Genomic DNA, 18,569 nt, shown 5'->3' with positions numbered 1-18,569 from the left:
TCTCCACTCATTAACTGCTTGATTAATCAGTGGAACGAGTTGTCTCTAGAAGTTGTGAATGCTCCAACTTTGGAAGCTTTTAAGAAGAGATTGGACAACTATTTGTCTGAAATGGTATAGCGTTTCCTGCCTGAGCAAGGAGTTAGACTCAAAGACCTCCAAGGTCCCTTCCAACTCTGTTATTCTATTCTATTCTATCTGTAACCCACCAGGAGGGTCCACAGAGTACAGTCAAAAAAGTCAAGATGGCAGCCACAACCGAGTCACTGAAGCTCTGCTGCCTTTTATAGGCAACAACATAAAAAGTTTCTGTCATGCTATCCTGGCCATCATCTTTGCTTCTTTGACTACACCCTGTGGATAGCCCTGTATCCTGCCAAGTTCAGCCATTTTGATCCCACATCACCATTTTGCATTTGGCCAGTATTTTGCATCCATCCCTCCGAGAAATAATAGCAATTACAACAGGGCCCTGTGCAACACCCAAAGCATGAATAGACTTGACACCCCACATTTTGCAAAATGTCGTCCTATTTCTTGGCAATGTATCGGTGGCTTTGAGGTTCTTAGTTGGGAACAGAATCACTGGAGTCAACCCCTATTGATTACATTGGTTTCCCCAAAAATAAGACATCCACAATCGGGCTTTTGGGTGCATGGCAATAAGGCCAAGCGCTTATTTCAGGGTTCAAAAAATATAAGACGGGGTCTTATTTTCGGGGAAACATGGTACATACTCATTTGTACATCTAGAAAATCATACAATAAAATAAAATCAATCTTGCAGGGCTGAAATTGACCTCTTCCACTCAAGAGAATCAGGTGACTGAAAGCGTGGAATGCCAGGAGTCTAATGCAAATCTAGTCTTAAGGGCTCTGATGAGTTAAAACAAAAAGGGGGGGGGCTTTTTAATTTAAGAGCCCTTTTTCAAAACCCTTTAGAACAGGGGTGTCCAACCTTGGCAAATGGAAGACTTGTGGACTTCCAACTCCCAGAATTCCCCAATCAGCATGCTGGAAAGTTGAAGTCCACAAGTCTTCAGATCGCCAAGTCTTATTTTAGAGCAGTTGATTGTACCCATGTTCATTAATTTACACCTTTGTGCAGCTGATTCTAGTAATCCTACTCTTTCTTAGTGCCTGTTCTCAGCAAAGGGCCTTTCTGCATAAAGGAACTGAAAGAAGAATGTTCCCTTTGCTCCTCTCCTCTTTCCAGACCATCTCAATGTGGCTTCATAAACAATTCCCACTGTCCCTTTCAGGGCTGCAAATGACTTCTTAGAGGAAGATTTTTCCACTGGTTTGGAAAGTGGGAGTCTAGGTTCCCTGGTGCTTTTCTGCCCAGGAACCAATTCTGTTCCCTTTCCTTGGCTAGCAAGGTGGTTACAGCCACTTTGGGGAGGCGGGGGAACACCTTGAAATAGCTGGCCTGGAGAGGGATGGAAGAGGATCATCCCAACCCAGCAGGAAAGACACCACTGCAGCCAGCAGAAGCTGCACCCCAGAAATCTGCCCACCCTTTTGCCTCTGGTAACAGGCCAGATCTGCCTCGCCTTGTTCCAGGGCCATTTCTGGACCACCTCCAAGCCTTTTTACTGTCCTTCTGGGAACACGTTGTGCTCTTTATCTTGTAAGGGAGGAGAGAGTAAACATGGACTCCTGTTCATTTATCCAGCTTGTGGAAGCACTTTGGACTTTGGCCTTAGGAAAAATACTGGCAACAGCAGAGGCGCAGAAGGTGGGGTGGCCCTTGCACAGCTGAACAGAAACTCTTCCAGCCCCTCCCAGAAAGAGAGGGGGGGGAGAGACAGAAAGATCCATGAAGGAGCCAACAGAAAGCCAGTCCTGGATGAGAATCCCAAAGGTGTTTTTCCAAAAGGAATCTGGACTCTCTTGGGGTTTATTTCCTTGAAAATGCTTTGCTTCTCATCCAAGAAGCTTCTTCGATTCTCATCTAGATTGTTGGATGAGAATCGAAATGCTTTAAAGGGGGGAAAAAAGTTCACTTGTGTTTTGGAAAAGCACCCTTGAGGAAACCATGACCTAGAAGATGATTGAGAATCTCCATAGACACTCCCAGGTCTTTGGGTGCAGATGTGCTGGCAAAGGGGTAACATGTTTCCTCCTCATGAGTTTGGTTCTCTCCGTGGAAGTCCGGGAGAACATCTGGGCAGCTTGCCTGCCATTACCCTCAGATTCAGTAACACGGATGTCTTGGAGGCACCCAGGAGGGACCCCTGCCAAATGGCTAAACTGGGGAGGAAGGCAGTAGCCAAGGCTGAGAGGGTTCCCAGAGTTTGAAAAGGGCCTTGTTGTAGCTGCCCACAAATGTTCAACTGATAGGCAGGGGCTAGTGCGTGGGCTGAGCCTCAAGCCCTTCATCGTGGAGGCTGCTGCTTCCTGAAAGAAAATTCCAAGCCAGATTTCTTTTAAATAGAGAAGAAATTGAAAGGGTGGATGGGAAATGGAATTCAACTCCAGAAATAAGAAAACCCATTTAGGCAACCAGAATCCCGTTCTGTGAAATGAAAGTCGGCCCCGCCCGGGTCCCTTCCTCACTTTTTCTTTGCAGACATTTGGGCCCATGTCTGAACATTGCAACATCTCCGGTGTTGCCTCAGACAGCGCAGAATCCAGCCTAAGCCAGGAAGGGTCAAATCCATCAAGAAGAATAAAACACATCACTGCACACAACTCTTACCTTTCTTCCCGTCCGTCCCCCCAAGTCCACTGCATTCCACAAAAGCGAGGGAGAAAAGCCGTCCCGGGTCAAAGGACAGCAGGGATGGTCGCATCCTTGGCACGCGTGGCGATCTGGCATCTCACTTGGTCCTCTGTAAGGAGCCTCAGGGAGGTTTCCCAAGAATCCAAGATCCCGGATGACCTAGGCTAAACTGGGGCCGCCCCAGATTGGCTTGGCCCAGCACTGAGGGAGGCAGGACGGGAGGACAGGGGGACAGCTGGACGTGGAGGAGAAGGAAAAGAAGAGAAGGAGATCTCAGCAGGATGGGAGGAACATGGGAGTCGTTCCCCCCACCCCAAAAGTTGAATTCCCTCTTCTGAGGATTGGGCTTCCTTTTAATGCTAACAACTTGATATTTACTTTCCATTTAAATTTGAGATGCTGCTATAAATTATCAACCAGGCTCTTGTTCCCTTTGAGTTGATAACTAACTACCTGAGTTACTTATTGTTCAGGTAACAAAAGGGAGGTGAGGAAGCCCTTCAGGAATAACCTCGGACCGGGCAAGAGAGGAACTTGAACCCGGGGTTGGGGGGAGGTGATTCCCATAGGGAAAAACAGGAGACCCAAAGGCTGGAGGTCAGGAACTGAAGCCCATGGGCAGGAGGGGGTCAGGGACAGAAGCCCTCCTGCAGAGAGAGGCCACCAAGGCCTGTTTCTCCTGCCCCCGGGAGGGGGGAATTAAGGTGACCTTCTGAATGTCTAGGTTTCCTCATACTTTTCTAAGGACCCCCACCTCTGCCCCACATCAGAAGGCACAGACAGGGCATGGTCTGAAGGCTCCTTTTGGAGAGGAAACGGATACCCCCAAGAACCCCACATTTCTGCTTCTACCAAAGTACTGACATCATTCTGGGGACAAATGCGCATATTCTGTGCCTTCCCTTTCCGTCACTCAAATTTATTTCCAATTTTCTTCAATTGCATTATGAGGCAATGAAATATTGGATGTTTTCCCCAGAGTAAAAATAAGCTATTGTGGCCACCTTAAATGCACTTATTTCTTTATTTCTCATATGTACAGGTATAGTATATGTATATGCGTATGTACATATTCACATGATCCTGAAATTATATAGTGTAAAATTAGGAAAAAAGATAGATAAAAGAGTAAGTAGAAAAAACAGTGAAGGAAAGGAAAGGAAAAAGACTTCCAATAATCTTCACAAACAAATTGATTACATCTCTTCTCTCTTTAAAGTTACGACATGCCTCTCTTCCGCCCATATTCAACCCTTTTTAAACAGAAAATCTATAAATTGCCAATTTATTTTTTCCATTTTCAACAAAAAGTCTTTTTTATTGAAATATTCTTTTTTGTTAAAGATATTCAGTCTTTTAAAAAAGTTCTTATCCCTGATCAAAGAGGTCAATTTCACTATTTCCCAAGTTCTGTTGTGCTCATGTTTCTTGCCTCTGTTGTGTGGCTTTTTTTCAGTTTTTCCCCATCTTTGTCCCTCTAATTCTCTCTTTACCTCTTTTAAAAACAGGTTGTATGGCTCTGTGCCAGAATAAACACACCACCATCTAAAGAGACGGTGAATTCCCCATCTGTGGTGCCTTTGAGGCCTTTTAATGGCTACTGGGGAGGTGATCGCCTTTGTCAAAATCCAAAATCCTCTTGCATCTTGATAGTGTCATCTAAATCAGTGTTTCTCAACCTTACCAACTCTAAGATGGGTGGACTTCATCTTTGCTGGCTGGAGGAATTCTCGGAGTTGAAGTCTGCCCATTTTACAGTTACCGAAGTTGAGAAATGCCGATCTAAACACTTCAGTTTTTCCCCCTCGTTGTTCTGTTGTTTGCAGATGCGACAACCATATTTTATAATCTTTCCTACAAGTCATTTATAAATCTGGTGAGTGGCAGACAGTCTAGAAAGGATTCCTGACCCTCCCTGCTGTACTCCTGGCTCAAACCAACAGTTAAGTCATCCGTTCCAGGGTGTTTTCTCCAGAAATAACATCAAGCTAGGTCAGGAGTATCAAACTCAAGGCCTGGGGGCCGGATCCGGCCCGCGGGGTGCTTAGATCTGGAAACAGTGAAGGAGTAGCCCGCAGTACCTCAGACGGTGAAAACGGGCTCCCAAGCTCCGTTTCTGGCTGCAACAGCCTCCTGCAACCCACTGCCAGTGAAAACAGAGCTCGGGAGCCCGTTTTCGGCGGCAGAGGCACCGCGAGCCGGTCCCTCACTGTTTCCACTGTTTCCACTGTGGATGTGGCCTGTTCGATGTCACTCATGTCAGAGGCGCCTGTTGCAAGAGGCTGTCGCAGCTGGAAACGGAGCTTGGGAGACCATTTCGCTGGCAGAGCGCTTGGGCTGCTACAGGCACCGCTGACATGAGTGACATTGAGTAGGCCACACCCACTCTGGCCACGCCCACCCCAGCCCCCTGAGGTCAAACCAGGAGTGAAATGCTCCCGGTTCGGACCGGATCGCCTGATCTGATAGCAATGGCGGCGGGTGGTTTGGAGAACCGGTAGCAAAAATCCACCCCCCCCCTCATGCCCAGTTGAGCCACATGATCATCAGAGGTATTTTTTACTTTCAAAATTATTTTTTTCTTCGGCCAAAAAAATGCTTTTAAAAGTAAAAAAAAAATCCTCTAATGATTGCGCGGCTCAGCTGGGATCGTCAGAGGAGCCTTTTAAAAGCATTTTTTTACAGCCTCTTTAGGCGAAGAGGTTTTTAAAAAATGCTTTTAAAGATAATTTTTAAAAAAGTTGCCCATGCCCACCCAGTCACATTACACCCCCACCACCAAGCCACGCCCAGAGAACCAGTAGTAACAAATTTTACATTTCACCTCTGGGTCAAACACAACCCGGATGTGGCCTTCAATGAAATCGAGTTTGACACCCCTGAGCTAGATAGGATTTTGCTCTCCGTTCTTCCGCCCACCCATTTTTTTTAAAAAGTGAGGCAGTTTTTGCCTTCTCTGAACTTCTGACATTCTGTCTTCCATGGTTCCTCAGAAACACCAAAAAGTTATCCAAGACAACATCCAGAGGTCCCTTTGTGCTTTTTGGATGGAACTGACCTGATCCAATTTCGTATAGTTATTACATACTTATGCTTATATATATGCTTATATATCATACAGTTATTTCATGCTTATTTTGGTTACCACCTTTAAAGCGCTCCATGGCTTAGGGCCTGGGTACTTACGGGACCGCCTGCTTATGTCTCCCACCGACCCGTACGCTCACACAGAGAGGGCCTTCTCAGGGTGCCGTCCGCCAAACAATGTCGGCGGGTGGCCCCCAGGGGCAGGGCCTTCTCTGTCGGAGCTCCTATGCTCTGGAACAAACTCCCCCCTGGTATACGTCAGGTGCCTGATCTTCGGACTTTTCGCCGTGAGCTGAAAACACACCTATTTATACAAGCGGGACTGGCTTAAAAGTTTTATTAAATTTTAATTGGGGCTATTTATATTTTAGGGTTTGTTAAATTGTTTTAAATTTCAGCCACCCTGTAATATGTTTTGTTTTAATTTTGTTTTAATGTCTATATTGTGGATTTTTTATCTGGCTGTACACCGCCCTGAGTCCTTCGGGAGAAGGGCAGTATAAAAATCGAATAAAATAAAATAAATAAATAAAAATAAAATTATGCTTATATATACTGTTGTGACAAATAAATAAATAAATAAATAAATAAATAAATAAATAAATAAATAAATGTTGGAGCCCTAAACCCATTTGCAGCCCTAAACTCAGGATACCTTAGCCTTGCTTTATTCCCCTTTCTTTCAAAATCACGTGAAGTATTAGTACCAATTCATAATGCCTTGATAAGATCACTCTTGGAATATTGCATCCAGTTTTGATTGCCATGATATAAAAAAAAATATTAAGATTCTAGAAAGAAGGCAGAGAAGAGCAACCAGGATGATTAGGGGACTGGAGGCTAAAACATATGAAGAGCGGTTGCAGGAACTGGGTATGCCTAGTTTAATAAAAAGAAGGACTAGGGGAGACATGATAGCAGTGTTCCAATATCTCAGGGGTTGCCACAAAGAAGAGGGAGACAATCTATTCTCCAAAGCACCTGAGGGTAGAACAAGAATGGGTGGAAACTAATCAAGGAGAGAAGCAACTTAAAACTAAGGAGAAATTTCCTGACAGTCAGAACAAGTAATCAGTGGAACGACTTGCCTCCAGAAGTTGTGGGTGCTTCACCAATGGAGGTTTTTAAGAGACTGGACAACCATTTGTCTGGAATGTAGGGTCTCATGCTTGTGCAGTGGGTTGGACTAGATCTCTGAGGTTCCATTATGTTATTCTGTTGTTGTTTTTTTGACACGCCCTCCTTTTGTCCACCATCCTACTTAGAGCCCTCTGAATGCAATTCCAAGAAGCCAAGTAGGAATTGGGCCCCCTCCCCATCTTGCCTTCCCCTCTTCCCAGCAGCCCACCCCTTCCTCCTCCTGGTTTTATCACCCCTAGAGGGGTGATGAAGGGGCTTTTATTGCTTTCGGCTTCCTTTGTGAGCTCTGCTCCTTTGGCCCTTCAGGGGTTCCGACTTCCTGCATTAGCTGCTGTCAGACAGGCTTCCTTTGGGATTGACACCCGTCTCCTTGTCCCTTTGGTCAAAAGCTCCTTGGGCATCTTGGGTGGTTTCCTGAGCTGCTTTTTCCTCATTGGTTGCCCTCTTAGCTTTTGAGAAGTTCTCTTGCACTCCCTTTATCAGAGAAATTGTGTCTGCAGGATTCTGCCTAGTATTTCTCTAAAGTTGTTTTTTTCTTCTTAGTGTTTTCCCCACAAGTGCTGAGTCTGCCTTTTTGTTTGTTTCTTGGTTTTGCTTTTGATCAACCAAGCGTTGCTGAATTGGTTGAGTTAGGAAGAGGATTGACTGGCTTCCATCTGAGCCTGAGGTCATGGGCTAAGAGAGGGGGTCTGGCAGAGTCAGCCAGCTGGCTAAGGCAGGACTAGAACTCGCCCTCTCCTAGCTGCCTCCTTGACTGCTAACCAGAGCAACTTTACAACCTGTGGACTTCAGCTCCCAGAATTCCTAAGCAAGCATGGCCAGTTGACGTCCACAAGTCTTAAAAGTTGCCAAGCTTGGAGACTCCTGACCTTGAAGGACAGGAGGAAGAGTTGTCAGCAAGACAATGGTCAGAGAGAGAAGAAAGCATCTCAGACAAGATCCCCCTTGGTTCTCCTAAAAAAAATGAGAGGGAGGATGGAAGGAGGGGGCTTCAGACTTGCAGGATTCTGTTACTAGGATCTTGGAATAAAAGTAGTCTTAGCAAGCATGATGCTGCCTTCCTAGTATGGTCTAATTTAATATCACCGGGCTAAAATGGAGTTGTGGGCATGGGGCATGCAGCCGGTGTCTTCACATGTTCCAGGAATCAGAGGACCGAATGTTATCCCTAAGACCTTTATCCATTGGGAGGCAATACATTGTGTGAACCCAGCAATTCTGGATTGTTTATCCTTGTAAGCTGCTTGGAGTCACCAAGAGGGAGTTGGGTGGCCATATACATTTTCTTAAATAAATAAATTGTATCTCAAGATTTGGAGGGGGGCAAAGGCCCTCTCTGAGACAGCCGCTTTTTGTCTCTTCCAGGGAGGATCCCTGGAGGGTGGCAAAGATGGTGAAGTCCTACCTCCAGCAGCACAACATCCCTCAACGGGAGGTGGTGGACACAACGGGCTTGAACCAGTCCCACCTCTCCCAGCATCTCAACAAGGGCACCCCCATGAAGACCCAGAAGAGAGCCGCCCTGTACACCTGGTACGTTCGCAAGCAGCGAGAGGTGGCCCAGCGTAAGTACAGCAACCGGCAGCGTGTCCCTTCCCAAGACCCCTGCGTGTAGACCAGGGGCCGACTTGGACTCTGGGAGGTATCTTGCTCCAAAACGCCCAGGTTGGAGGCACTGCTCCTCTGAGCAAGCTTTCCCAGCGCAGAGGTGGGAGACGGTGCCCTAGGCCAGGGGTCTCCAACCTTGGCAACTTTAAAACTTGTGGACTTCAACTCCCAGATTCCATAAGTGTTCTGTCCTCCTCCGCCTCCATCCGAATGATGGCTTAATTAGCCAGCACTATCAGCTCTGGCGGCAAAAGAGCCAGTGTCTGCCAAGAGCCCTTGTTATCTTCCATGACATTGGTGAGTCACAAACTTCAGCTCTAGTCAATCAGTGGATTTGCCTGTTACAAAGAGGTACAGCAGTTCTGGCTGCCTTTTATATCCTGTGGGGTGTGGCTCCATGTCTCAGCACTTCCTAGGCCTGCCCCACCCTTGCTTCTGTTGTTCCCTCCTCTCCTGCCTACGAAACCAAGCCTGATTGCCATCAGCTGGGTCTGCAGGCGTGGCCTGGGGGGGTGGGGGAAGAGTCAGGGGATGGAGGCCTCGTTATCTCTTCCACCTGGCCTGTTTCTGGCTCCTGGAACTGAGCCAGGCAAACCGGTGCTCCCAAGGTAAGTCCTGACGGCCCTTCCCTCTCACTGTCCAAGTCACTTTCTGGCAGCAGGCCCGGCTCCAAGTCACTTCCGGGCATGGGGCCAGGTTCGGGGGCTGGAGTCACAACAACAAGTTATAAAGTTGCCAAAGTTGGAGACCCCTGCCCTAGGCAGACCCCACTCGAGATCTGCGCAGGTCTTCCTCCTTCTGGGGCTGAGGGCTACTGCGGGTGGGTGGGCCTGGAGAAGGCTACTTCTTCAGTTCATGAGAGGGTGTGAGTCAGTTCTGAGGCTCGATGGCTCTTTTGTCTCATCACAATTAGGTTTAATTTGATTTAATTTAATTTAATTGTGCATATACATGTAATTAACTATGTCCTGTGTGTCATGTACAATTGCCCAGCAGCGTCCCTCGGACATTGCAAGATGAGGGATTTTAGAGGTGGGATCTAAAGCAGGGCTCCATCAGCTCCCATTATTCCCAATTTGTTGGGGTGGGGTGAAATCGTGAATTTTTAATCGTGAATATTTAATGTTGTACACTGTTGACTTGGGTGGCTATACATATATATATATATATATATATATATATACACACTTAAGAAATAAATAATAATGAATAAATTATTCCCAATCATTAATAGCTTTTGGACTTGGTGGGAAGAGACGGTGGGGAGGGGGAAGTTAGCTGAAAACAGAAGCTACCAAGACCCTAAGAAACCCCGCGAAGGAGCTGCTTCTGCTCTTTTCTCCAGAGCTCAGCCATCCTTTGCTGGATCCCTTCCCAGAGTCTCTTTTTGGCCTTCCAGAATTCACCCATGCCGGCCAGGGCCTCATGGTGGAGGACCCGATGGGGGAGGAGCTCCCGGTCAAGAAGGGCCGGAGGAACCGGTTCAAGTGGGGCCCGGCCTCACAGCAGATCCTCTTCCAAGCCTACGAGAGGCAGAAGAACCCAAGCAAGGAAGAGAGGGAGGCTCTGGTGGAGGAATGCAACAGGTACTGGGGAGACAGAGATTGCCTCGTGCCCTTCCTGGGATTGGCCTCCTTGGGGGAAGATCTGTTGGATCCCCCTTGGGAGCTGATGGCCAAATCTGGCCCTAGGTTCTGCCTCAGTTTCCCCTTTCCAATAAGCAATCAAGTCGGAAGATGACTTAAAAGCAATTTATTAGAGTTCTCAGATAAACTTCGGTCTTCCTATGAAAAGGGGGAACCCAGAGAAATGGATTATGTTTACTTTTTTTTTTAAAATAATTTTTATTTCCATTTTCCAACATCATATTTATGTACAAACTATTATCCATCATTAATCATTAATTTTTATTTATTACTGATTCAGGCCTGCCCGACTGCCACTTCCTTTCTTCACAACCTCCCTCTCTACCCTCTACTACTTTCCCATCCTTCATCTCCTTCACTTTACTACTTCCTCTCCTCCTTCTCCACTCCTCCCTTCTTCCACCCTATCTAACCGTCTTATTTCCCTCCTCCTTCTCAACTCTTTCCTACCTACTTTCTTCCCTCCTTCTACTCCTCTCTTCTTTTCTTTCTGAAATGGCAGTCGAGCAGCCCCAATATCATTTTAAATTTTAATTTCATATCTTCAAACATTACTGTACGTTAATAACCAATCCATGTATCATTTCCCCCCCCTTTCCCTCCTCCTCCCCCTCCCCCGACTTCCCAGAGCAAATACCGGGTATTATGACCAACAATCACAAGCTAAAGTATACAAAATATACATAACCTCCCACCTTTAAAAATTTAAAACTTTTGATCCCCTCACAATAAAAATAAAAAGAAAGGAAAGAATAATAAAAGAAAAAGACAAGAAACAATACCAACTTCACATATTACTTCTTCTTACAGTCCATTTTAAAATTAATCCATCTTCTCAAATTCAATTTTTTCCCCACTTGTATATTCCTTCAAATTTCGTAAGTCCATTTCTCAAATTACAGTCCATCTTCTCGGACTCAAATTTTCATCACTTATATATTTCTTCAATTGCCATAACATTTAATGTCCGTTCTTCTTACAGCCCATTTTAAAAATTAGTCCATCTTCTCAAATTCAAATTTTTTCTCCCACTTGTATATTTCTTCAAATTTCATAAGTCCATTTCTTAAATTACGATCCAGCTTCTCGAACTCAAATACTCATCACTTATATCTTTCTTCAATTGTCATAACATTTAATGTCCAATCTTCCAATACTACTCCATCAATCAAATATCGTTACGAATAAAATCTCTCAAATACAATATTTCCAACTTAACTTCATAACTTTTACTATCTACAAACGTGTCAATTAAAACAAATAATCATTTAAGCTACATCCACAATATAACAGTAAACAATTAAAATCATTACATCCACAACATTATCTAAATTCATAAATTTTACTTTCCATCCTTCACAATTAAATAATATCAAATTACGTTTACTTTTATAGTTAGAACTAGTGCTATGAAAATCCAGCAATTGTGGTTGATGACTCGTAATTTATGGTTTAGCAGAAGTGTGGAAACTCTGTTGAAGGGAGCCAATTGTCATAGTCTCGGGTGTGTTTAGCATGCTGTGAATTGAGATCATTCTACCTTGATCACATCAGGATTGAATGAGATACTAACCAAGTTATCAATTTTCTTTCCCTACCACACATTCTTGAAGGTCACTTAAGTTTTCCTAAACTTCCTAAGTATTTCTCAACCTTGGCCACTTGTGTGGACTTCAACTCTCAGAATTCCACAACCACAATCCTTAAGTGGCCAAGGGGGAAGGTTGAGCTTCCAAAATTCCCAGTCAGTTGCTTAGAACTTCCAGGAATTGTGTTGTGCCATATTGGGAACATATCCAGTTGGGGAGGTCCTATGATTGCTCCAGACCAGACCCAACCATGCCCTTCTTTGGCAGGGCAGAGTGCCTTCAGCGTGGCGTCTCTCCATCCCAGGCCCAGGGGCTGGGCTCCAACCTGGTGACCGAGGTGAGGGTTTACAATTGGTTTGCCAACCGCCGTAAAGAGGAAGCCTTCAGGCACAAGCTTGCCATGGACAGCTACAACGGTTCCCAGCCCAGCTCCGTGCCCACCTTGGCCTCTCATGGGTCCTCCTCTCTCCAATCGGCAACTCCTCTGTCCCCAAGCAAAGTCCACGGTGAGTGCCAGGCAGGGGGTGGCAGGGCAGAGGGAGACGAGCAGGGACATATGAAGGATATATGAAGAACAGTTGCAGGAATTGGGTATGTCTAGTTTAATAAAAAGAAGGACTGGGGTGACATGATAGCAGTCTTCCAGTATCTCAGGGGCTGCCACAGGGGCTGGGCTCCAACCTGGTGACCGAGGTGAGGGTTTACAATTGGTTTGCCAACCGCCGTAAAGAGGAAGCCTTCAGGCACAAGCTTGCCATGGACAGCTACAACGGTTCCCAGCCCAGCTCCGTGCCCACCTTGGCCTCTCATGGGTCCTCCTCTCTCCAATCGGCAACTCCTCTGTCCCCAAGCAAAGTCCACGGTGAGTGCCAGGCAGGGGGTGGCAGGGCAGAGGGAGACGAGCAGGGACATATGAAGGATATATGAAGAACAGTTGCAGGAATTGGGTATGTCTAGTTTAATAAAAAGAAGGACTGGGGTGACATGATAGCAGTCTTCCAGTATCTCAGGGGCTGCCACAGGGGCTGGGTATATATCAGTGTTGAAATCCTTTGCGGATTGCTACTGGTTCGCTGCCGGCCCCAAATGCATGCTACGTGCGCGCATACACACTGTGCACCCAAAGCACGCTGAGTGTGGTGCAAGCGCAGTGCATGACAAATGCATGCTTTGCATGGAAAAAAGGCTTAACAAGGTAAGTAGAACCAGCGGGGGTGGGGGGAGGGAACAGCTGATTTAGTTTCACTAGAAAGCAGGATTTCCTGCTGTCTAGCAAATTTAAATTGTGGGCATAGCTGATTGTCGGAAATGCTGGTTGGATGAACTGGTAGCTTTTTTTTACTACCTGTTCGCCCGAACTGATGCGAATAGGTAGGATTTCACACCTGGTATATATATACATATGTGGGTATGTAGGTCTTTGGTTATTCGGGTTTTCTCCCGCGTAAAATTGGAAGTGTCTTGGCGACGTTTCGACAAAGTCTCATTCGTCATCTTCAGGCTTCAGCTTCGTGCTTCTGGGAGCAATTTTACTCGGGAGAAAACCCGAATAACCAAAGACCTACATAAAAACACCCGCGAAAACCTCAGAAAACAAATATGTGGGTATGTATCTATATCAGTGTATATGTCGCCCTTGCCTTACGACCATGATCGGGACCTAAATTTCCATGGCTAAGCAAGGTGGTTGTTAAATGAACCACACCTGACTTTGCAATCTTCTTTTTGCCATGGTTGGCCAGGGACAAAACCCCCATTTAAACCACTTTAAAGTTTAAATGAATCTTGAGGTTGTTAAGAGAATCCAGCTCCCTCTCCCCCAGTTGACTTTGCTTGTTGGAAACTGGCTGGGAAGGTGTCAATCACGTGACCCTGGGACACTGCAACTGTCCTAAATACCGTACTACATGCCGGTCACTAAGTGTCTGAAATTTTTTTGATAATTTTTTAAATTTTATTTCCAAAGTTAAAATACAAACTTCAACAACAAAAAAGAAAATAACAACAAAGCAAACGCTAAACAAGTCCCAAAAACGGACGTAAAATACTGCACTTATATTGTTCCCCTAGTCGAGTATTGATAAATATAAGTGCCTGAATTTTTATCACACGTGACCCCTGGGATGCTGGGAGGGTTATAAACGTAAGACGCTTTGTTTCAATGCTGTTGTAACTTTCCACGGTAATGAAATGGATGCAGGGGTGAAATGCTACCGGTTTGCTCCAGTTTGGGAGAACCAGTAGTGATAAAAACTACCGGTTCGCATGAACCAGTAGCAAAAAAAAGCTATTGGTTCCTCCGAACTGGTATTTTTGACGATCAGCTGTGCAGCGGGGTTTAGCTTTGCTAGAAAGCAGGGAATCCTGCTAAATCAAAGCTAAATTGCACGCCACAGCTGATCCCCCCCCTTGCTGTTTTACTCACCTTCCCATGCCTCCTTTTGGTGTGTACTGCACATGTGTGCACATGCTGCACATGCCAAAAGGAGGCTTGGGAAGGTAAGTAGAACAGTGGGGGGGGGATCAGCTGTGCAGCGCAGTTTAGCTTTGCTAAAAAGCAGGAAATCCACGCCAAAGCGGATTCTCCCACCTTCGCTTCAACTTACCTCCCAAGCCTCCTCTTAGTGCATACTGTGCATGCCCACGTGCAGAGCATGTGTTTGGTGTGCACTGCGCATGCGCACACATTGTGCATTTGGCACTCACTGCGCATGCGTGGCCAGCAAACCAGTAGCAAACCGGTTCAGATTTCACCACTGAATGGATGGCTGTAAGCCAAGGATGACCTGTATATTCAGATGCAGAGTTCTGTTTCTAAGCAAAACATGAAGATGTGGGAGGAAGATTTGAAAGAAACAGGAAGATTTGTCGGTAAAATATAAATTCAACCTGAATATAGTTTGTCGTGAAACCTACTGCCTACTGCCTACTGAAGCTCCTGGATTGGGGCTGAAAGGTGAAAGCAGAAGCAATATGCTCCGTCCCATAGTTGGGTGGACCAGGTTGCCCTGATAGACCGGTCTCACCTGAAAAACACTTGCTGGAGTTTTGCTAACTTGGAGCATCTGCTCTGTATCCTTGAGTTCTGCCAGGCTCTGGAGAGAGGGAGGGCAGAAGGAGGTTAAGGTCTCCTAAGGCAGAGGTCCCCAAACCCCCAGTCCGTGGCCTGCTACCGGTCCGCGGCCTGTTGGAAACAGCAAAGCTCCGTTTGCGCATACACAGGGTTTGGTGGCGCACCTGAAACCATCCCCTTCCCCACCAGAAAAGTTGTGGTCCTCAGGGAGCTGAAACACTTCCTAAATACCCCCCTCCCACTTAATTCCAAATACTCCCATTTGCCCCTGGTTGAGCAAGAGGATGCAGGTCAGGCAGCAGAACAAAGAGTTATGCTAGGGGCAAAAAATTGTGGCAGGAAACCACTTCCCCAGTTTGTGGCATAGGGTTTTTGTCCCTGGCCATGCTCACCAAGGCATCTATTTGATGAGGCTTTCTTGTGGCTGTTGTCCTTTCAGAGCCCTCTCCTCTCCAGCAGCAGCAGCAGCAGCAGCAGCAGCCACAAGGACTCTCCTTCTCGGACCCCGGCATGAGGTACGGCCAGCAACTGGTCAGCGAAACCGATTCCTCCAACAACAGCCAGCACAATTCCATCACAACCACCCAGACCATCCTGCACCAAATTTCCTCCCCGAGCCTCTGTTCCACCAGCTCAGGACCAGACACCAAGCTGGTGAGTGAAAGATGCCCGAGACCTTGGTGGGGCTGGAAGGAGAGACTCTGGGGCTGGATTTTCAGAGCGTGCCCTGGGGGATGGGGGTGGGGTGGGGGTGGGGAGCTGGGATGATGGGCTGCAGTGAAGCAGCAGTTTCAGGGAAGGAGGCAGCACATTCCAGAGAGACAAGAGGCAGCCCCGACTGACCGGAGCTGAAAAGGTAGAACCTTAGGACAGCCTCTCTAGAATCTGCCAGGGTATATCTGGTAGTTCCGTAGTAAAGGTTTAGTCTGGCAAGATTCTGTCTATTTAGTATGAGCAAATAAAAAAACCCTGAACTTTGGCTGAATTGTTCAATGGATGGAAACTTATCAAGGATAGAAGATCTCTATCTCTATCTTGGTTCTTCTGCTTGAGTAGGGGGGATTGGACTAGAAGACCCTCCTTCCATTATTCTTTTCCCACATCATTCTTGACAAGAAGCCAAGGGGAGCGTCCTAAACCAAGGAGAAGGACCCCTTGCAGTTTCTGCCATCCTTTGTGGGCGTATCTCGAGGGCTCCCCCCTCCTGGTATGTGCCATCTACAGATGGCAGATTATTAAGGGAGTGTCACCTGTACACTCTGATCACCCAGCACATTTATGTCCAAGCCGGGTGTTGACTCTAGCAGGAGGAGAGAAGGACCAGCTGGGGTCAAGAGCAGCCAGATCAAGCAAAGGATGGCAGAGACTTTTGACTTAAAGGTCTCTGGGCTCTACTGTGGTTTCCAGAGACCTGCTGGGCTCCAAAGGGTCCTTAGACCTTCTGGCTTCCTTCCTGTCCCACAGATATCTGCTCCAGGGGGCTCACTCCCCCCCGTCAGTACCCTGACAGCGCTGCACAGCCTGGAGCCCAACCCACACGCCCTGAGCCATCAAACACAGAACCTCATCATGGCCTCCCTCCCGGGGGTCATGGCCATCGGCCCTGGAGACACACCTTCGCTTGCACCAACGTTCACCAACACGGGGGCTTCCACCTTAGTCATTGGTAAGTGAGGAGGCATTGGGTGCGGAGAGGGGGCTCATTATAGGCAGCATGAAAGGAGCTGGCACCCACCCCCGTGCAGGGCAGCTCCCTCTTCAGGAGCCATGCCCTTGGCTGCCCAGCTGGGCATTCCTTTCTTACTGGCAGGGGCTGCCCATAGCTTGAGACCTTCCAGCCGAGATGATATTTTTGGGAGGAAAATATTATGGCTGGAGGACCACTTAATAGGTTTGCATATGTGGGTGGCTTCATACATTCCATGAAGCCCCAATTCCTCTTAACCAGCATTTGTGCATAACAGAATCCTATAAACCATAGTTTACCAATCAAATGCATGGCACACTATGAAAAGCCATATGTTTCAGCTCAGTGGCTAGACTTTTAAACTACACTAAGCCAATTTGCATGGTTGATTGAACAAGCCATCATGTGGCCAGTAAGCTGACCAAGTAAATTGGTTAGCTTGGGTTAGCATGATGCTGAACCCATCCAATTGTGTGGCGGTGTGCAGGAGGGCTGCGGGTTCATGTTAAGGGGGAGCAAGTGGGGGTTTGACAGCCAGGCACCCGGATGCCATGGCCCAACAAGCTCTGGGTGCTACTGCAGCCCAGCCTGACGAAGGCTCTCCTGTCTGCCAGGTCTGGCTTCCACCCAAGCGCAGAGCGTCCCTATGATCAACAACATGGGCAGCAGCCTCACCACCCTCCAGCCGGTCCAGTTCTCCCAGCAGCTGCACCCGTCCTACCAGCAACCTATCATGCAGCAGGTCCAGGGCCACCTCAACCAGAGCCCCTTCATGGCCACCATGGCCCAGATCCAGGCTCCTCACGGTAGGTTTGGAAGGGAGGACGGCCATCCCGGGAATGCTCCACGCCAGGCAGCCTTCCTGCACCTTGGAGCTGATGGAAAGGAGGCCCTTCCGGCCTGTCCCTCAAGGCCTCCGTTGCTCATGGTGCCTTCTTGATCTCCATTATTCCCAGCTCTCTATAGCCACAAGCCAGAGGTGACCCAGTATGCACATACCAGCCTTCTCCCCCAGACCATGGTGATCACAGACACGGCGAACCTCAGTACCTTGGCCAGCCTGACGCCAACCAAACAGGTGAGCGGGGACTCTGGGGGAGGGCACAGCTGAAGGGAGCCCAAGGGGCCAACAGAGAACAAGCTGAGCCGAACCACATGGGGTCTGCTTCTGCATCCACAGCAGACCAAGAGGCAAGTAACGCAAGGAGAGTGGGGGGGACTAATCCTACAGTTTCTTCTGCAGAACAAGAAGCTAGTATGTTAACGGAGAGAAAAGCCCACTCTCTTCTAGCACTGACGATGTTCTCTATTATTTATTTATTTATTTATTTATTTATTTAATCATATTTATATACCGCCCTATCTCCCGAAGGACTCAGGGCGGTTTACAGGCACTTAAGAACACATAAATACAATATAAAACAATTAAAAAACTTATTCTAAAAGCCCGTTAATTGAAATATAAAAATAAAACCCAATTAAAACCCATAAATTTAAAATCTAGCTCAGTCCTGCACAATTAAATAAGTATGTTTTAAGCTAGTTGGATAACAAAACACCTGCAAGAAAACATGCAAACTCAGAGCACCAAAGACCGAACAGTTCAACCCTGAGCTGCAAATTCTCTCTTTTATAAGAAATTAGTGGTTTGCAAAAACTATTAGATGACACACAACTCACGAGTGTGAGTTTCACAACCTGAAATTAAATCTCTTGTTCCTGCTAAATTTTACATCCCAAGTTTCAAATAGAATTTTGAGTCATTTCTGGAGGGTTTTCTTAGGGGATGAAGGAAGGAATGGAAGCATTTCCTCTCCACAGAGGTCCTGCTCTCCTTCTCACCCTTAAGGCTAAACATTATCCACCTCCCATATTGGCCCTGCTTTATCTGGCAAGGTTTCTTTGTTCCCGCAAGTTCAGTTCTTTGGTTGGCAAGGTTGCATTTTATTCATTTATTAAATTAAATGTCTATGCTGCCCATCTCCTTGTCAAGCCACTTGGCTTAACAAAAGGT

At 46.8% G+C, this 18,569-nt stretch overlaps 1 protein-coding gene across 1 annotated transcript in view; it reads left to right on the top strand.

The window, feature by feature from the left end:
• Positions 1-18,569, top strand: part of HNF1A (HNF1 homeobox A) — a 28,004-nt gene that overhangs the window by 5,922 nt on the left and 3,513 nt on the right. The window contains exons 2-8 of the mRNA XM_058158694.1: positions 8,318-8,517; positions 9,960-10,146; positions 12,063-12,301; positions 15,308-15,522; positions 16,333-16,534; positions 17,170-17,361; positions 17,512-17,633. Coding sequence (XP_058014677.1) covers positions 8,318-8,517; positions 9,960-10,146; positions 12,063-12,301; positions 15,308-15,522; positions 16,333-16,534; positions 17,170-17,361; positions 17,512-17,633 — 1,357 coding nt within the window. The remainder of the gene's footprint in view (positions 1-8,317; positions 8,518-9,959; positions 10,147-12,062; positions 12,302-15,307; positions 15,523-16,332; positions 16,535-17,169; positions 17,362-17,511; positions 17,634-18,569) is intronic.

Source organism: Ahaetulla prasina, chromosome 15, assembly GCF_028640845.1.
Source record: "Ahaetulla prasina isolate Xishuangbanna chromosome 15, ASM2864084v1, whole genome shotgun sequence".
NCBI lineage: Eukaryota > Metazoa > Chordata > Lepidosauria > Squamata > Colubridae > Ahaetulla > Ahaetulla prasina.
The sequence above is the reverse complement of the archived record's forward strand: the minus strand, read 5'-3'. Positions and strand labels throughout refer to the sequence as shown.